Source organism: Oncorhynchus kisutch, unplaced genomic scaffold (genome assembly GCF_002021735.2).
Source record: "Oncorhynchus kisutch isolate 150728-3 unplaced genomic scaffold, Okis_V2 Okis04b-Okis11a_hom, whole genome shotgun sequence".
In the NCBI taxonomy this organism is placed as follows: Eukaryota; Metazoa; Chordata; class Actinopteri; order Salmoniformes; family Salmonidae; genus Oncorhynchus; species Oncorhynchus kisutch.
In genome coordinates this window covers 1027501-1048552 of record NW_022261981.1, presented here as the reverse complement: position 1 = coordinate 1048552, position 21052 = coordinate 1027501, and the positions used below count along the sequence as shown (strand labels likewise).

At 37.8% G+C, this 21052-nt stretch overlaps 1 protein-coding gene across 1 annotated transcript in view; it reads left to right on the top strand.

Annotated features, from left to right (window-relative positions):
* The window catches only part of adgrb3 (adhesion G protein-coupled receptor B3), a 396998-nt gene that overhangs the window by 363388 nt on the left and 12558 nt on the right, over positions 1–21052 (top strand). Inside the window, 4 exon segments of the mRNA XM_031813016.1 lie at positions 3287–3385; positions 4588–4759; positions 7882–7995; positions 17520–17559. Coding sequence (XP_031668876.1) covers positions 3287–3385; positions 4588–4759; positions 7882–7995; positions 17520–17559 — 425 coding nt within the window.

Here is a 21052-nt window from a genome sequence, read left to right as displayed (position 1 = left end):
ATAAAGATACACCCAGGACCACCCCTCATGGCTGCCAATGTGATAAAGATACACCCAGGACCATCCCTCATGACTGCCAATGTGATAAAGATACACCCAGGACCACCCCTCATGACTGCCAATGTGATAAAGATACACCCAGGACCACCCCTCATGGCTGCCAATGTGATAAAGATACACCCAGGACCACCCCTCATGGCTGCCAATGTGATAAAGATACAACCAGGGCCGTCCCTCGTGGTTGCCAATGTGATAAAGATACAACCAGGGCCGACGCGGATGGAGGTTTCTCATGTGCAGGACATAGTCTTCTTTTGAACTGTTCATCCCAGAAACCATCCAGAAAATCATTCTGGACTGTACTAATTTGGAGGGAAGGTGTGTTTATTTATTTATTTTTAATTAGGGGGGAGGTTCTTATCCTTGCTGGTGTTTTCAGATCCAATGGAGAATCCACAGAATCCCTGTGGGATGCAGAAACAGGCAGATAACTTTTCCGTGCAACAATGTCTCTGTAAAACTTCCACATTATTTACAGGATTATCCGTTTCAATAACTGAGACACCAGACCAGCTCGGCGGCAGAGAGACAAGCTAGCTGCAATCAGGTCAGTGTGGGACAAATGGGTGGACCGCCTTCCCCTGTTTTACAACCCCGGGCCCAACGTTACTGTTGATGAGCAGCTTATGCCATTTAGGGGCCGCTGCCCATTCAGGCAGTACATACCGTCTAAACCTGCAAAATATAGAATCAAGATCTGGGCTGCCTGTGATGCTGCTTCATCATATGTGTGGAACTTGCGAGTATATATGGTGAAGTCAAATGGAGGAGCCCCTGAGAAGAACCAAGGGATGCGGGTTGTCCTGGAGGAGCCCCTGAGAAGAACCAAGGGATGCGGGTTGTCCTGGAGGAGCCCCTGAGAAGAACCAAGGGATGCAGGTTGTCCTGGACGTGACACAGTGACTCCGTGGCCACAACATCACATGCGATAACTTTTTTACTTTGCACAAGCTGGGACAGGAGCTCCTCAAGAGGAAGCTGACGACGGTAGGACCAGAGCTCCCACCTCAGCTGCTGAATGCACGGAAGAGGCCTATCAATCCCTCTAAGTTTGTGTTCACGGCCGACACGTCCCTAGTGTCCTACGTGCCAAAGAAAGGCACAAATGTGGTACTTATGAGTACGCTGCATAGGGATGGGAGAATCTGTGACCAGGAACATCAAAAAACAGAAATGATAATGGATTACAATGCTACAGAAGGAGGGGTGGACAAGACAAGCTGGTGACTGGCTACAGCTGCAGAAGAAGAACCCTCTGCTGGCCACTTGTGATATTCTTTTAACATCTTGGACGTACAACACGCTTGTCAACTGGATGGCGTTGAACCCAGACTGGAACAGAGGGAAGCTCCAGAGGAGACGGCTGTTTCTAGAGGAGCTGGGCAAGGCATTGGTAAGACCTCAAATCCAGAGGAGACACGCCTCTTTCTCAAGGAGCTGGGCAAGGCATTGGTAAGACCTCAAATCCAGAGGAGACACGCCTCTTTCTCAAGGAGCTGGGCAAGGCATTGGTAAGAACTCAAATCCAGAGGAGACACGCCTCTTTCTCAAGGAGCTGGGCAAGGCATTGGTAAGACCTCAAATCCAGAGGAGACACGCCTCTTTCTCAAGGAGCTGGGCAAGGCATTGGTAAGACCTCAAATCCAGAGGAGACACGCCTCTTTCTCAAGGAGCTGGGCAAGGCATTGGTAAGACCTCAAATCCAGAGGGGACACGCCTCTTTCTCAAGGAGCTGGGCAAGGCATTGGTAAGACCTCAAATCCAGAAGAGACACGCCTCTTTCTCAAGGAGCTGGGCAAGGCATTGGTAAGACCCCAAATCCAGAGGGGACACGCCTCTTTCTTAAGGAGTTGGGCAAGGCATTGGTAAGACCCCAAATCCAGAGGGGTCACGTCTCTTTCTCAAGGAGCTGGGCAAGGCATTGGTAAGACCCCAAATCCAGAGGGGACACACCTCTTTCTCAAGGAGCTGGGCAAGGCATTGGTAAGACCTCAAATCCAGAGGGGACACGCCTCTTTCTCAAGGAGCTGGGCAAGGCATTGGTAAGACCCCAAATCCAGAAAAGACAACATATCCCAAGGACCCCAGCTTCTGCAGCCATCATGAGGAGGATTCAGGAAGAGGATGCTGGTGCCCCATCTGCCCGACCCACAGAACCAACAACTCCAATAGCGGAAGTAAGTGTGAGTGATGTTGTTGCATGTGTGTGTCTGACTCTCCTACCTTGGCATGCCATAACTATATATGTGAGTGAGATGTTAGTAAAATTCCTGAACTTAGTGTTTTCATCATTCTAGATTGCAGCCGGTAGCAACAAGAAGAAGCACTGCGATGTGTGTGGACAAGAAGGACAGGAAGACACAGTACACATGCATCAAGTGCAAGAAATACATTTGCAACACACACACAGTAAAACTCTGTCCCTCATGTGGTGTGTAGACTGGCCTTAATTTGTGTTCAATGGGGCTCATTTATCATTTCCATAAAATACTGTAGGAAAATTTGTCCTTCCAATGTGTTCAGTTCAAAGCAATAAACATCAATTGTGATGAAAACATTGTTTCATTTATATTTGTTCAAGATAAACATGATTTATTCCACCATGTCTTGATTATAATTTATTTTTGTTTATAAAAATCACATTTTACAAAAAAAAATGAATAGCGCTTGTATAGATAAATGAGTTAATGGCAAATATGAACCATGTATGCTGTCTATATTGCTTGTAATTGATATTAGTCAACATCTAAGTATGAATTATTAAGTATTTTTACGTAAACTGTTATGGCTGTATTGTTTTATAACCCCAAAATGTTGTGTGTCCATCAGACCTGTGAACATTGGGTGAATAGCATGAACACCACACAAGGGTTAAAAATACAGAAAAATTGGCCCTAGATTCTGCTAATATGATAGAGAACGTTGGGATGGTGTAGTGCTGCTTCTTCACTACTGTCATCACTAGTATCCACATGTTGTATGAGAGAACAGAAGGAATGCTATACTAGTCATAGTGCTGCTTCTTCACTACTATCATCACTAGTGTCCACATGTTGTATGAGAGAACAGAAGGAATGTTATACTAGTCATAGTGCTGCTTCTTCACTACTATCATCACTAGTGTCCACATGTTGTATGAGAGAACAGAAGGAATGCTATACTAGTCATAGTGCTGCTTCTTCACTAAACACTATTTCCTGTTGTTTTGTTGTTTGTTGTCCCACAGACCGATGAACGAGCCCCATACAGGGTTAACTCTGAAATGTGCCAAATGTGGTGTGGTGTCCACCACTGCTCTCTCTGCAACTACAGCCAGTAATGCCATGTAAGTTCTCTCTTACAGGACATCGATGCCTGGCACTGGGAATTCATGAGATTAACTGTGTGTGCGTGTGTATGACTGGTCTGATGGTCTGTGTGTCTGGACCAAGACCTTGGAAGATCTACAGAGAATAAACAGGATGGAAAATGTGTCCTTGCATAGATAGCCAATGTTAGACCTGTAGTAGAGTACTGGGCAGTCAGACGGTAATATTAGACCTGTAGTAGAGTACTGGGCAGTCAGACAGTAATGTTAGACCTATAGTAGAGTACTGGGTAGTCAGACAGTAATGTTAGACCTATAATAGAGTACTGGGCAGTCAGACAGTAATGTTAGACCTGTAGTAGAGTACTGGGCAGTCAGACAGTAATGTTAGACCTGTAGTAGAGTACTGGGCAGTCAGACAGTAATGTTAGACCTGTAGTAGAGTACTGGGCAGTCAGACAGTAATGTTAGACCTATAGTAGAGTACTGGGCAGTCAGACAGTAATGTTAGACCTATAGTAGAGTACTGGGTAGTCAGACAGTAATGTTAGACCTATAGTAGAGTACTGGGTAGTCAGACAGTAATGTTAGACCTATAGTAGAGTACTGGGTAGTCAGACAGTAATGTTAGACCTATAGTAGAGTACTGGGTAGTCAGACAGTAATGTTAGACCTATAGTAGAGTACTGGGTAGTCAGACAGTAATGTTAGACCTATAGTAGAGTACTGGGCAGTCAGACAGTAATGTCTTGCATGTCAGAGAGACAACAGAACACTATCTGGTAAGATAGTATGTGTCCTTACACAGTAGATGATGGTTCTGGTGCTTCTGTATTTGTAGATTGAACTGCTGGCTTTGTGAGTCATTAGTCTGGCCAGGCAGTAATGTATTCTATCTACGAGAAAGACCACTGTAGTAGTCTGGCCAGGCAGTAATGTCTTCTATCTACAAGAAAGACCACTGTAGTAGTCTGGCCAGGCAGTAATGTCTTCTATCTACAAGAAAGACCACTGTAGTAGTCTGGCCAGGCAGTAATGTCTTATGTGATCTGATGTGTGCCAGGTTAACCTCTATCCCCTGTCTCCCCCTGTTTCCCCTCTCCAACCCTCTCCTTCCCTTTCCCCTCTCCCGCCCACTCTCTCCCCTCCCTTCCCCCCTCTCCCGCCCCCTCTCTCCCATCCCCCTCTATCCTTTCCTCCTCTCTCCCTCCCTCTGTCAGGGCCTCTCTGTGGAGTTCCTGTGTGGTTCTGCCTCTGCTGGCTCTGACCTGGATGTCTGCGGTGCTGGCCATGACAGACAAGCGTTCCATCCTATTTCAGATCCTCTTCTCTGTCTTCGACTCGTTGCAGGGCTTTGTCATCGTCATGGTGCACTGTATCCTGAGGAAAGAGGTAAGGAAGAGAGAGGGAAGAGGGAGAGAGGAGGGAGAGGGAGGTATATTGAGGAAGTGAGGGAAGGAGAGGGGAGGGGAGAGGGGGAGAGGGAGGTATTGGGGAAGGAGAGGGAGAGGGAGAGGGGAGAGGGGAGAGAGGAGGGAGGTATTGGGGAAGTATGGGAAGGAGAGGGAGAGGGGCAGAGGGGAGAGGGAGAGGGAAGTATTGGGGAAGTGAGGAAAGGTGAGGGGGAGAGGAGGGAGAGGGAGAAAGAGGTCTTGGGGAAGTGAGGGAAGGACAAGGGGAGGTATGTATGGGTTGGGGATAATGGGATACTCTTTCAGTAGGATTCTGTTCATAGTGCACAACATATCAAAATGACCCCCCAAAAATACTTTACAGCAGGATATAAAAATGAATGTTTCTTATTGGACCAATTCAGATAGAATCACCCCATTTTACACTTGGTGCCAAATGAACATGGCCTAGGTCACACCCTGTGTCACAACATTTTGTTGACCCTTAAACATGTTTAATCCCTCTTATCTCTTGTGGCCACACACACACACACACACACACACACACACACACACACACACACACACACACACACACACACACACACACACACACACACACACACACACACACACACGCACACACACACACACACGTCATGTTTCCCATTTGGCCCTAACTACAGTATTTATTAGGAGATTATTAGGAGATTAGTGATCTGGCCCGGATTAATTCCAGATGTTTTGTTTACAGTGACTTGCAAAAGTATTCACCCCCTTTGGCATTTTTCCTATTTTGTTGCCTTACAACCTGGAATTAAAAATAGATTTTTGGGGGGGGGGGGTTGTATCATTTTATTTACACAACATGCCTACCACTTTGATGATGCAAAATATGTTTTATTGTGAAACAAACAAGAAATAAGACAACAAAAATAGAACATTAAAGCATGCATAACTATTCACCCCCCCCGAAGACAATACTTTGCAGCAATTATATCTGCAAGTCTCTTGGGGTATGTCTCTATACACATATATAAATCATGTCATTACAAGGACACACTTCTCTGTCGGGTCCCTATGGCGACCCGGGAATCCCGCTCTGCATCAAGACTCCTTCCTGTCTTCTCTATCTCTCTGAGAGGTAAACAGTTTCAGTTCAGAAGATCATATATAAATCATGTCATTACAAGGACACACTTCAGTTTCCACACGAGGCTTTTCAGTACCACTGCAGAGAGAAGGGAACTCTCAGCCAGCCAGGACATCCTTAGCTTGGTTCTACAGTGGCTTGCGAAAGTATTCACCCCCCTTGGCATTTTTCCTATTTTGTTGCCTTACAACCTGGAATGAAAATTAATTTTTGGGGTGTTTGTATCATTTGATACACAACATGCCTGCAAAATATGTTTTATTGTGAATCAAACAAGAAATAAGACAAAAAAACAGAATACTTGAGTGTGCATAACTATTCACCCCCCCAAAGTCAATACTTTGTAGAGCCACATTTTGCTGCAATTACAGCTGCAAGTCTCTTGGGGTGTGTCTCTATTAGCTTGGCACATCTAGCCACTGGGATTTTGGGAAAACTGCTCCAGCTCTTTCAAGTTGGATGGGTTCCGCTGGTGTACAACAATCTTTAAGTCATACCACAGGTTCTCAATTGGATTGAGGTCTGGGCTTTGACAAGGCCATTCCAAGACATTTAAATGTTTCCCCACTTGAGTGTTGCTTTAGCAGTATGCTTAGAGTCATTCTCCTGCTGGAAGGTGAACCTCCGTCCCAGCCTCAAATCTCTGAAAGGCTGACGCAAGAATTTCCCTGTATTTAGAGCCACCCACAGTTTCCCAGTCCCTGCCAATTAAAAATATCCCCACAGCATGTTGCTGCCACCACCATGCTTCACTGTGTGGATGGGGTTCTCAGGATGATGAGAGGTGTTGGGTTTGTGCCAGACATAGTGTTTTCCTTGATGGTCAAAAAGCTACATTTTAATCTCATCTGACCAGAATACCTTCTTCCATATGTTTGGGGAGTCTCCCACATGCCTTTTGATGAACACCAAACATGTTTGCTTATTTTTTTCTTTAAGCAATGGCTTTTTTCTGGCCACTCTTCCATAAGGCCCAGCTCTGTGGAGTGTACTGCTTAAAGTGGTCTTATGGACAGATACTCCGATCTCCGCTGTGGAGCTTTGCAGCTCCTTCAGGGTTATCTTTGGTCTCTTTGTTGGCAGGTTTGTTGTGGTGCCATATTCTTTCCATTTTTTAATAATGGATTTAATGGTGCTCCGTGGGATGTTCGAAGTTTGGGATATTGTTTTATAACCCAACCCTGATCTGTACTTCTCCAAACTTTGTCCCTGACCTGTTTGGAGAACTCCTTGGTCTTCATGGTTCCACTTGCTTGGTGGTGCCCCTTGCTTAGTGGTGTTGCAGACTCTGGGGCCTTCAGAACAGGGATAATGTGACAGATCATATGACACTACACCTGCATTGCTTGCTGTTTGGGGTTTTAGGCTGGGTTTCTGTACAGCACTTTGAGATATCAGCGGATGTACGAAGGGCTACATAAATACATTTGATTTGATTTGACACTTAGATTAGTCACATGTGGACTTTATTTAACTAATTATGTGACTTCTGAAGGTAATTGGTTTCACCAGATCTTATATAGGGGCTTCAGAGCAAAGGGGGTGAATACATATGCACGCACCATTTTACAATTTATTTAAGTATTTTTTTTCATTTCAATTCACCAATTTGCACTGTTTTGTGTATGTCCATTACATGAAATCCGTAGCTGTAATGACTGTGAGCAAGGTCAAGAGGTTCCAGCAGAAACAATTGAGCATGTTTTCAGAAACTAAAATACACATGATATATAATATTATACTTATGTCAAGTGCTCTAATACATCACTTTCCTATTAACCTGCCCCCCTCCCCTTTGAATGTAGCTGTAATCACTGTGAGCAAGAGGTTACAGCAGGAACAATAGAGGATGTTTTTACTCTCTAGTGTCATGGTCATAGCCTGTCAGAAACTAAAATACACATTATATATCATAGAATACTAAATGTCAAGTGTCTAATACTACTTCTATGGTGCTTCGCTTTCCCCAGGTCCAAGATGCTTTCAGATGTCGTCTCAGAAACTGTCAGGACCCCAGAAACTGTCAGGACCCCCTCAACGCTGACAACACTGGAACTTTCCCCAACGGTCATGCTCAGATTATGGTACGATAACACCAGTACTGTATAACCCTCGACCCAGTGGTGGCTGGTTTGCATTTTCAATGGGGAGGACGGGCTCGGGGTAATGGCTGGAACAGAAATAAATGGAATGGTCTCAAACACATCAAACACCTTGTTTCCATGTGTTCGATACCAATCCAGTTAATTCATTCCATCCATTATATGTACCGTCCTCCCCTCACCAGCCTCCTCTGTGCTCAACCAAAGCCTATACCCGCTTTTATATTTGAAACAAAGGATCACATCCACATGATCACGAGTAAAATGTGAATTGATGTCAATGGGACTAAGTCTGAAATGGCACCCTATTCCCTATATAGTGCACTATTTTTGACCAGGGCCAATAGGGAATAGAGTGCCATTTGGGACACAAACCAAGTGAAAATTCCACTTAAATGGAGGTTAGGATTTGCTTCTAACAGCTGATTCACACTATAGGGTTGAACTGAACCGTACTGTGCTGGCTCTGGCTAGGAGACATTCTTTTCACATTGTCCTTTCCAGTATGTTTCCAGCAACTGTGGTGGATGCCTAACCAGGCCAGTGCAGTACGGCTCGGCAGGGATCGCCTTGGCTCAGCTCAGTGTGAAAAGGGTATAGTATTACAAACCCTCAAGACAAGCCTTCATAGCAGGGTTGGGATCCATTCCATTTCAATTCAGTCGATTAAGGAAGTAAACTGAAATTCCAAATCTGCTGGTTGGGCTGGATGAGGCATTGGTACCCGACGTTATACTGTAGCTGCTTTAGTTCAACTGTAATTACACACAGTGTAGACCAGCACGTGGCCCTGGCCCCTGTAACAGATCACACACATGCACAAGCATACACACACACACTTTAATAAATGAGATCCATTTTCCAACTTCCTGGATTCATTTTGATTAAACTCATTTGTCACTTTCGTCAAGCGTCAATTTTCATCATTTTACCAAGCCCCCTCTCCATTGTCACACACACGCACGTATGCACGCACACACACACGCACACACACACACACGCACACACACACACACGCACACACGCACACACGCACACACACACACACACAGTAATAAAGCACCAGTTGTTTGAATGACCTTTGTAACGCCACACCAAATCTCTTGATCCAGCAGAACGCCAACTGCCAACAACCTTCACTCATCATAACTATCATCTGATCTACCCAACGTTGTATTCTAATATCCTCCTACACAGATTGAATTAATTTCCACTGTTGTAGAATGGTGTGTTGGCTGTCGGAGTGCCCCCGGTTCAATAGAATCACTTGCAGAGAACAAACAGTGATTCGTTCCCAATCGCTGTTTTAGTGCTACAAATTCCCTGTTATATGCAGGCGTGTTGCTATATAGTTGGTAACGGAGCAGGGAGAATAGGACCATTAAGTTGACAGTAACTGACCCAAACAGGGAAAGGAAATAGATAGATGCAATGAAACTCCTATATAAAGATGACTTGTTTCATCAGAGGTCAAAAGAGCTTGTTATTGGGATTGTTCTTATTGACTTAATTCATCTCAACACTGCATGTGGCTGGAGTTGTTCTAGGTTTCTTTTATGATGTCATAGTGTAACAATCATCTCGGATCTCAAACCATGCTACAATATTAAAGTTAAAAGAAATGCTGTGTTTATATGAGGGTGACCAAGGCAAGGCAGACAAAATGAATACAGTGAGCAAAATAAGCATATGGTCATAGTATGTGTATCATTTCACAAAACCAATTCAAATAGACACAAGATAAAGTTCAGGAAGTCTAAATCCCAAATAGAATCCCAATGAAAAATAGTCCAAAAGTCAATGAAAAAGTCAAAATAAGAAATCCCCCTTCAAAATGCAAAAATGCAAGTCATTCTAAATAAAATACAATCAGCAGGATAGATCTCACCGGATGGTTGAGGGAAATCCAGCCCTGGGTAGATTTCCTCACAACAGCTCTGCTCATCTTAAAAATAGGAGTCAAAATCAACAATAACAAACTAAAAGAATTCCCTGGAATGGATCTGTGTTTAAAAGCACAGGCAGCCGGTGGCTCCTTAATTGAGGATGGGCTATTAGTAATGGATGGAACAGAATTTATGGATTGGTATCCAACACATCAAACACATGGATTCCTTTGTGTTTGATGCCATTCCATTTAATCCATTCCAGCTATTATTATAAGCTGGCCTCCACTCAGCAGCCTCCTGTGCTTAAAAAGTTTTCCACACAAATAGAACCTCAGCCAGTTACACGCCAAACATGTCCCCAAACTGCTACTTTTTTCTTAAAGGGACAAGCCCTATTAAAGGGATAGTCCAGCAAAATGTGCAAATAAGGCAGAAAGAACTGGCAGATGCATAACATAACAGATACATAACATAACAGATACATAACAGATACATAACATAACAGATACATAACAGATACATAACATAACAGATACATAACAGATACATAACAGATACATAACAGATACATAACAGATACATAACAGATACATAACATAACAGATTCATAACAGATACATAACAGATACATAACAGATACATAACAGATACATAACAGATATATAACAGATACATAACAGATACATAACAGATACATAACATAACAGATACATAACAGATACATAACATAACAGATACATAACATATACATAACATAACAGATACATAACAGATACATAACATAACAGATACATAACAGATACATAACATAACAGATACATAACAGATACATAACAGATACATAACAGATACATAACAGATACATAACATAACAGATACATAACAGATACATAACAGATACATAACATATACATAACATAACAGATACATAACATAACAGATACATAACAGATTCATAACATAACAGATACATAACAGATACATAACAGATACATAACATAACAGATACATAACAGATACATAACAGATATATAACAGATACATAACAGATACATAACAGATACATAACATAACAGATACATAACAGATTCATAACATAACAGATACATAACAGATACATAACAGATACATAACATAACAGATACATAACAGATACATAACAGATATATAACAGATACATAACAGATACATAACATAACAGATACATAACAGATACATAACAGATACATAACAGATACATAACAGATACATAACATAACAGATACATAACAGATTCATAACATAACAGATACATAACAGATACATAACAGATACATAACAGATACATAACAGATACATAACAGATACATAACATAACAGATACATAACAGATACATAACATAACAGATACATAACAGATTCATAACATAACAGATACATAACAGATACATAACAGATACATAACATAACAGATACATAACAGATACATAACAGATACATAACATAACAGATACATAACAGATACATAACATAACAGATACATAACAGATACATAACAGATACATAACAGATACATAACAGATATATAACAGATACATAACAGATACATAACATAACAGATACATAACAGATACATAACAGATACATAACAGATACATAACAGATACATAACATAACAGATACATAACAGATACATAACAGATACATAACAGATACATAACATAACAGATACATAACAGATACATAACAGATACATAACAGATACATAACAGATACATAACAGATACATAACATAACAGATACATAACAGATACATAACAGATACATAACAGATACATAGCATAACAGATACATAACATAACAGATACATAACAGATACATAACAGATACATAACATAACAGATACATAACAGATACATAACAGATACAAAACAGATACATAACATAACAGATACATAACAGATACATAACAGATACATAACAGATACATAACATAACAGATACATAACAGATACATAACAGATACATAACAGATACATAACAGATACATAGCATAACAGATACATAACAGATACATAACAGATACATAACATAACAGATACATAACAGATACATAACAGATACATAGCATAACAGATACATAACAGATACATAACAGATACATAACAGATACATAACAGATACATAACAGATACATAACAGATATATAACAGATACATAACAGATACATAACATAACAGATACATAACAGATACATAGCATAACAGATACATAAACATAACAGATACATAGCATAACAGATACATAACATAACAGATACATAACAGATACATAGCATAACAGATACATAACATAACAGATACATAACAGATACATAGCATAAACAGATACATAACATAACAGATACATAGCATAACAGATACATAACATAACAGATACATAACAGATACATAGCATAACAGATTACATAACATAACAATACATAACAGATACATAACAGATACATAACAATACATAACAGATATATAACAGATACATAACAGATACATAACAGATACATAACAGATACATAACAGATACATAACAGATACATAACAATACATAACATAACAGATACATAACAGATACATAACATAACAGATACATAACAGATACATAACAGATATATAACAGATACATAACAGATACATAACATAACAGATACATAACAGATACATAACAGATACATAACAGATACATAACAGATACATAACAGATACATAACAGATATATAACTGATACATAACAGATACATAGCATAACAGATACATAAACAGATACATAACAGATACATAACAGATACATAACGGATACATAACAGATACATAACAGATACATAGCATAACAGATACATAACAGATACATAACAGATACATAACAGATACATACAATATAAACAGATATATAACAGATACATAACAGATACATAACAGATATATAACAGATATATAACAGATACATAACAGATACTATCAATAGACATAACAGTTTCATAACATAACAGATACATAACAGATACATAACAGATACAACAGATACATAACATACGATACATAACAGATACATAACATAACAGATACATAACAGATACATAACATAACAGATACATAACAGATACATAACAGATACATAACATAACAGATACATAAACAGATACATAACAGATACATAACAGATACATAACATAACAGATACATAACAGATACATAACAGATACATAGCATAACAGATACATAACAATACATAACATAACAGATACATAACAGATACATAACAGATACATAACATAACAGATACATACAGATACATAACAGATACATAACAGATACATAACAGATACATAGCATAACAGATACATAACAGATACATAACAGATAATAACATAACAGATACATAACAGATACATAACAGATACATAACAGATACATAACAGTTAGCATAACAGATACATAACAGATACATAACAGATACATAACAGATACATACAGATATATACAGATACATAACAGATACATAACATAACAGATACATAACAGATACATAGCATAACAGATACATAACATAACAGATACATAACATAACAGATACATAACAGATACATAGCATAACAGATACATAACATAACAGATACATAACAGATACATAGCATACAGATACATAACATAACAGATACTAGCATAACAGATACATAACATAACAGATACATAACAGATACATAGCATAACAGATACATAACATAACAGATACATAACAGATACATAACAGATACATAACAGATACATAACAGATATATAACAGATACATAACAGATACATACATAACAGATACATAAACAGATACATAACAGATACAAACAGATACATAACATAACAGAACATAACAGATACAACATAACAGTACAAACAGATACATAACAGATACATAACAGATATATAACAGATACATAAAGATTACATAGCATAACAGATACATAACAGATACATAACAGATACATAACAGATACATAACGGATACATAACAGATACATAACAGATACATTAGCATAACAGATACATAACAGATACATAACAGATACATAACAGTACATAACAAGATATTAACAGATACATAACAGATATATAACAGATATATAACAATACATAACAGATACATAACAGATACATAAACAGATATATAACAGATACATAACAATTCATAACATAAACAGATACATAACAGATACATAACAGATACATAACATAAACAGATACATAACAGATACATAAACAGATACATAACAGATACATAACAGATACATAACAGATACATAACAGATACATAACATAACAGATTCAATAACATAACAGATATATAACAGATACATAACAGATACATAACAGATACATAACAAATTCATAACATAACAGATACATAACAGATACAAACATAACAGATACATAACATAACATAACAGTACATAACAGATACATAACAGATACAATAACACGATACATAAACATAAACGATTCATAACATAACAGATACATAAACAGATACAAAACCATAAACAGATTCATAACAGATACATAATCAGTAACAGATACATAACAGATACATAAACATAACAGATACATAACCAGATTCATAACATACAGATACATAACATATACATACAAATTCATACCATAACAGATACATAAACAGATACAACAACATAACCAGATGCATAACATACATAACAGATACATAAACAGATACATAACAGATACATAACAGATACAATACAGATACATAAACATAACAGATACATACAAAGATAAACATAACAGATACATAACATAAACAGATACATAACAGATACATAACAGATACATAACATAACAGATACATAACAGATACATAACATAACAGATACATAACAGATACATAACATAACAGATACATAACATAACAGATACATAACATAACATAACAGATACATAACAGATACATAACAGATACATAACAGATACATAACAGATACATAACATAACAGATACATAACATAACAGATACATAACAGATACATAACATAACAGATACATAACAGATACATAACATAACAGATACATAACAGATACATAACATAACAGATACATAACAGATACATAACAGATACATAACATAACAGATACATAACAGATACATAACATAACAGATACATAACAGATACATAACATAACAGATACATAACAGATTCATAACAGATACATAACATAACAGATACATAACAGATACATAACATAACAGATACATAACAGATTCATAACAGATACATAACATAACAGATACATAACAGATACATAACATAACAGATATAAAACATAACAGATTCATAACAGATACATAACATAACAGATATAAAACATAACAGATTCATAACAGATACATAACATAACAGATTCATAACAGATTCATAACAGATACATAACAGATACATAACAGATACATAACATAACAGATACATAACAGATACATAACATAACAGATTCATAACAGATACATAACATAACAGATATAAAACATAACAGATTCATAACAGATACATAACATAACAGATTCATAACAGATTCATAACAGATACATAACAGATACATAACAGATACATAACAGATACATAACAGATACATAACATAACAGATACATAACAGATACATAACAGATACATAACATAACAGATTCATAACAGATTCATAACAGATTCATAACAGATACATAACAGATACATAACAGATACATAACATAACAGATACATAACAGATACATAACATAACAGATACATAACAGATACATAACATAACAGATACATAACAGATACATAACAGATTCATAACATATTCATAACATAACAGATTCATAACATATTCATAACAGATTCATAACATAACAGATACATAAACAGATACATACAGATTCATAACAGATACATAACAGATACATAACATAACAGATACATAACAGATTCATAACAGATACATAACAGATACATAACAGATACATAACAGATACATAACAGATACATAACATATACATAACAGATACATAACAGATACATAACAGATACATAACAGATACATAACAGATACATAACAGATACATAACATAACAGATTCATAACAGATACATAACAGATACATAACAGATACATAACAGATACATAACAGATACATAACAGATACATAACAGATACATAACATAACAGATTCATAACAGATACATAACAGATACATAACAGATACATAACAGATACATAACAGATACATAACATAACAGATTCATAACAGATACATAACAGATACATAACAGATACATAACAGATACATAACAGATTCATAACAGATACATAACAGATTCATAACAGATACATAACAGATACATAACATAACAGATACATAACAGATTCATAACAGATACATAACAGATACATAACAGATTCATAACAGATACATAACAGATTCATAACAGATTCATAACAGATACATACAGATTCATAACAGATACATAACAGATTCATAACATAACAGATACATAACAGATTCATAACAGATACATAACAGATTCATAACAGATACATAACAGATTTCATAACATAACAGATACATTAACAGATTACATAACAGATTCATAACATAAACAGATACATAATATAATGTAACAGCATGAAAAGGAAAATACAAGAGTTTGTACTATTACCTCACACTTGTGGCAGTGTCACAATATGTGACGTATTGTGTTGTGTCAATGCTGACATCTATGTCTACATCTATGTCTACATCTATGTCTACATCTATATCTACATCTATGTCTACATCTATGTCTACATCTATGTCTACATCTACGTCTACATCTATGTCTACGGTCTACATCTACATCTATGTCTACATCTATGTCTACATCTATGTTCTACATCTATGTCTACATCTACATCTATGTCTACATCTATGTCTACATCTACATCTACGTCTACATCTACGTCTACATCTACATCTACATCTATGTCTACATCTATGTCTACATCTACATCTATGTCTACATCTATGTCTACATCTACATCTATGTCTACATCTATGTCTACATCTACGTCTACATCTATGTCTACATCTACGTCTACATCTACATCTATGTCTACATCTATGTCTACATCTACATCTATGTCTACATCTATGTCTACATCTACATCTATGTCTACATCTATGTCTACATCTATGTCTATATCTATGTCTACATCTACGTCTACATCTATGTCTACATCTACGTCTACATCTACGTCTACATCTACGTCTACATCTATGTCTACATCTATGTCTACATCTATGTCTACATCTACATCTATGTCTACATCTACATCTATGTCTACATCTATGTCTACATCTACATCTACGTCTACATCTACATCTACGTCTACATCTATGTCTACATCTAGGTCTACATCTATGTCTACTTCTACGTCTACATCTATGTCTACATCTACATCTATGTCTACATCTATGTCTACATCTATGTCTACATCTACGTCTACATCTATGTCTACATCTATATCTGACCGTATTTTCACCACTGTTGTCTTTTCTCTCCCAACAGACGGACTTTGAGAAAGACGTTGACATCGCCTGTCGATCAGGTAACAAACAGACAGGTGTCACGTTCAATTAATGAGCTCCTGATTACATTGCCTATTGAAATTAAAGCCCTAAAAAGAGGTTAGACACAATGGGGGTATAAACAACATCAAATAACTTCCCAGGTTGTGTAACAGCCCACTATCCACATTGGACGCCTGCTGGCTTAATTATCAAAACAGACCCATTTGATGTGAGAACAGACTTGCATCCCAAATGGAACCCTATTCCCTATATAGTTCACTACTTTACCCATGGGCCCTGGTCACAGGTCACACTATAAAGGGAATAGGGGTGCCATTTGGGACACAGAGGGGGAGTGATAAAGGGGAGGCTTCAGTGAAAAAAGAGCATTTGTTAGGTGTCAGAAAGCCGGCTAGCTTTCTGTGTGGGATGAAACGCATTGTTTGATATCAAAGGGAAGGGTAAGATAGAGTGGGAGAGTCGTGAATTTGAATAATAATGACAGCGCTTATCATTTTAAACATCCCGTTGTACTGGTTGTTCATTAACAAAATGGCCGCTGGGAAAGCATTGCACTGCAGCCCTGCTTTCATTGGTTTTGTTGATGACTCATGTTTAAAGTATTGTGTTTTTAAGAGTGTGTAAGGTGTCCAATCACAAACACATATTTTGACCAATAGGTAAATGTTCATTGTGTAAATACTCCTCTAACAAAACCAATTGTTCTAACCCCATGTCTCTATCATAATCCGTTCCAAATTGATTGGAGTTTTTACCCTTGTAGGATGGTGAAGATTTGGGTGACTAAATCAATGGAGGCCTGAGAAAAAAAGTGGTCTAAAATGTGGAAAATAGCTTTGTGTCAAACAGGCTGGATGCTGTGAGAGAATTAAGGCTAACTGACAGTCAGCTGTGACAGAGCCTGGACTCGAACCCAGAATCTCTGGTGGCTCAGCTAGCACTGCAATGTTGTGCCTTAGACCACTGTGCCACTCAGGAGGCCTGACAGTGCCAACAGTGTAATTAATATATTTGATAATGCTATCACAAAAATAAACATTTGGGTAACATTAGAATACAATTTGTTTTTTCTATTTGAAATAACACAATGGCATTTTCATTAGTTGAAGTTACTGCAGGCTAAATGTAAAATATATATATTTAATTGTTCAATCAATTCTATTTGTGGAGTACCTTTGTAACAACTGTGAAACAGAATGAATATTTCATTTGAACATGATAACAGCCTCATCATCATAAGGCCTTGATGAAAACATCAGTAGCCTCGACATCATTATAAGACCTTGATGAAAATGTCAATAGCCTCAACATCATCATAAGGCCTTGATGAAAACATCAGTAGCCTCAACATCATCATAAGGCCTTGATGAAAACAACAGTGGCCTCAACATCATCATAAGGCCTTGATGAAAACATCAGTAGCCTCAACATCATCATAAGGCCTTGATGAAAACAACAGTAGCCTCAACATCATCATAAGGCCTTGATGAAAACAACAGTGGCCTCAACATCATCATAAGGCCTTGATGAAAACATCAGTAGCCTCAACATCATCATAAGGCCTTGATGAAAACATCAGTAGCCTCAACATCATCATAAGGCCTTGATGAAAACATCAGTAGCCTCAACATCATCATAAGGCCTTGATGAAAACATCAGTAGCCTCAACATCATCATAAGGCCTTGATGAAAACATCAGTAGCCTCAACATCATCATAAGGCCTTGATGGAAACAACAGTGGCCTCAACATCATCATAAGGCCTTGATGAAAACAACAGTAGCCTCAACATCATCATAAGGCCTTGATGAAAACAACAGTAGCCTCAACATCATCATAAGGCCTTGATGAAAACAACAGTAGCCTCAACATCATCATAAGGCCTTGATGAAAACAACAGTGGCCTCAACATCATCATAAGGCCTTGATGAAAACAACAGTAGCCTCAACATCATTATAACACCTTGATAAATCGTGAAACTCGGCACAAAAGCAGTAAAGGCATTATAATGAATATAAGTTTTAAAAAATAATCAAATTATTGTCAGCTCGTTCTTGTGTACATCTTCATGCAACGGCATCAGTTGGATTTAATTTAGCTGTTATTCCTTGTCCTGACAATAAAAACAATTTGACTACCTTTCACTTGCTTGACACACTTTGACATGCCTTTGTTTGGTTGTAGTTGGTAATAGTCTCTGGTTTTCTCTTTATTGTGTCCAATTGTCTTGTCATTCTTCCACACCGTTGTACCACAACACCACGGCTGTGCCAGTGCCTTATTTTGCACAGAGGGAGGGAGCTCCTGACTCACTTTGTTCATAGTGCCGGCCAGACTTGTTTTCTTTTCAAGCTTGTTGTTCACCAATGACAGTGAAATGAAGACATTTTCCATGGTGACATTGCTCCCCTTGCCAACCTAGGGTTTCTTTTTTAACATCTAATTGACTAGGCAAGTCAGTTAAGAAAAACATCTTATTTACAACTACAGCCTGGGAACAGTGGATTAACTGCCTTGTTCAGGAGCAGAATGACAGAGTTTTACCTTGTCAGCTCGAGGATTTGATGTAGCAACTTTTTGGTTACTGGCCCAATGCTCTAACCACTAGGCTACCTGCCGCCCCGAAGGTTCCACTAGCCTCATCACCACATTCTCCGACACTTGCGCCTGCTGCCCGATGTGGATATTTTCCCAGATATTGAAAGCCATTCAGCATTTACACTACCGTTCAAAAGTTTGGGGTCACTTAGAAATGTCATTGTTTTTGAAAGAAAAGCTATTTTTCTGTCCATTAAAATAACATCATATTGATCAGAAATACAGTGTAGACATTGTTAATGTTGTAAATGACTGTTGTAGCTGGAAACGGCTGATTTGTTATAGAATATCTACATAGGCGTACAGAGGCCCATTATCAGCAACTATCACTCCTGTGTTCCAATGGCACGTTGTGTTAGCTAATCAAAGTTTATCATTTTAAAAGGCTAATTGATCATTAGAAAACACTTTTGCGTGTATGTTAGCACAGCTGAAAACTGTTGTCCTGATTTAAAGAAGCAAGAAAACTGTCATTTTTTAGACTAGTTGAGTATCTGGAGCATCAGCATTTGTGGGTTCGGTTACAGGCCAGAAACAAATCATTTTCTTCTGAAACTCGCCAGTCTATTCTTGTACTATTTAATGAGGCTGCCAGTTGAGGACTTTTGAGGTGTCTGTTTCTCAAACTAGACACTAATGTACTTGTCCTCAAAAAAATTGCTTTTCTTTCAAAAACATGTGACCCCAAACTTTTGAACGGTAATGTATAATTACGCTGCTCTCCCTGTGTAGCCTACTCTAATTACACACGCTCTCCCTGTGTAGCCTACTCTAATTACGCATGCTCTCCCTGTGTAGCCTACTCCAAGTAGTCCAGAGTAGACTGATAAGACTGCTTTAATTTGGTGAACTGATAGAGGGAACATACCATTTTCATATTAGGCCCATAATTAGAATAGATCATTACAATAG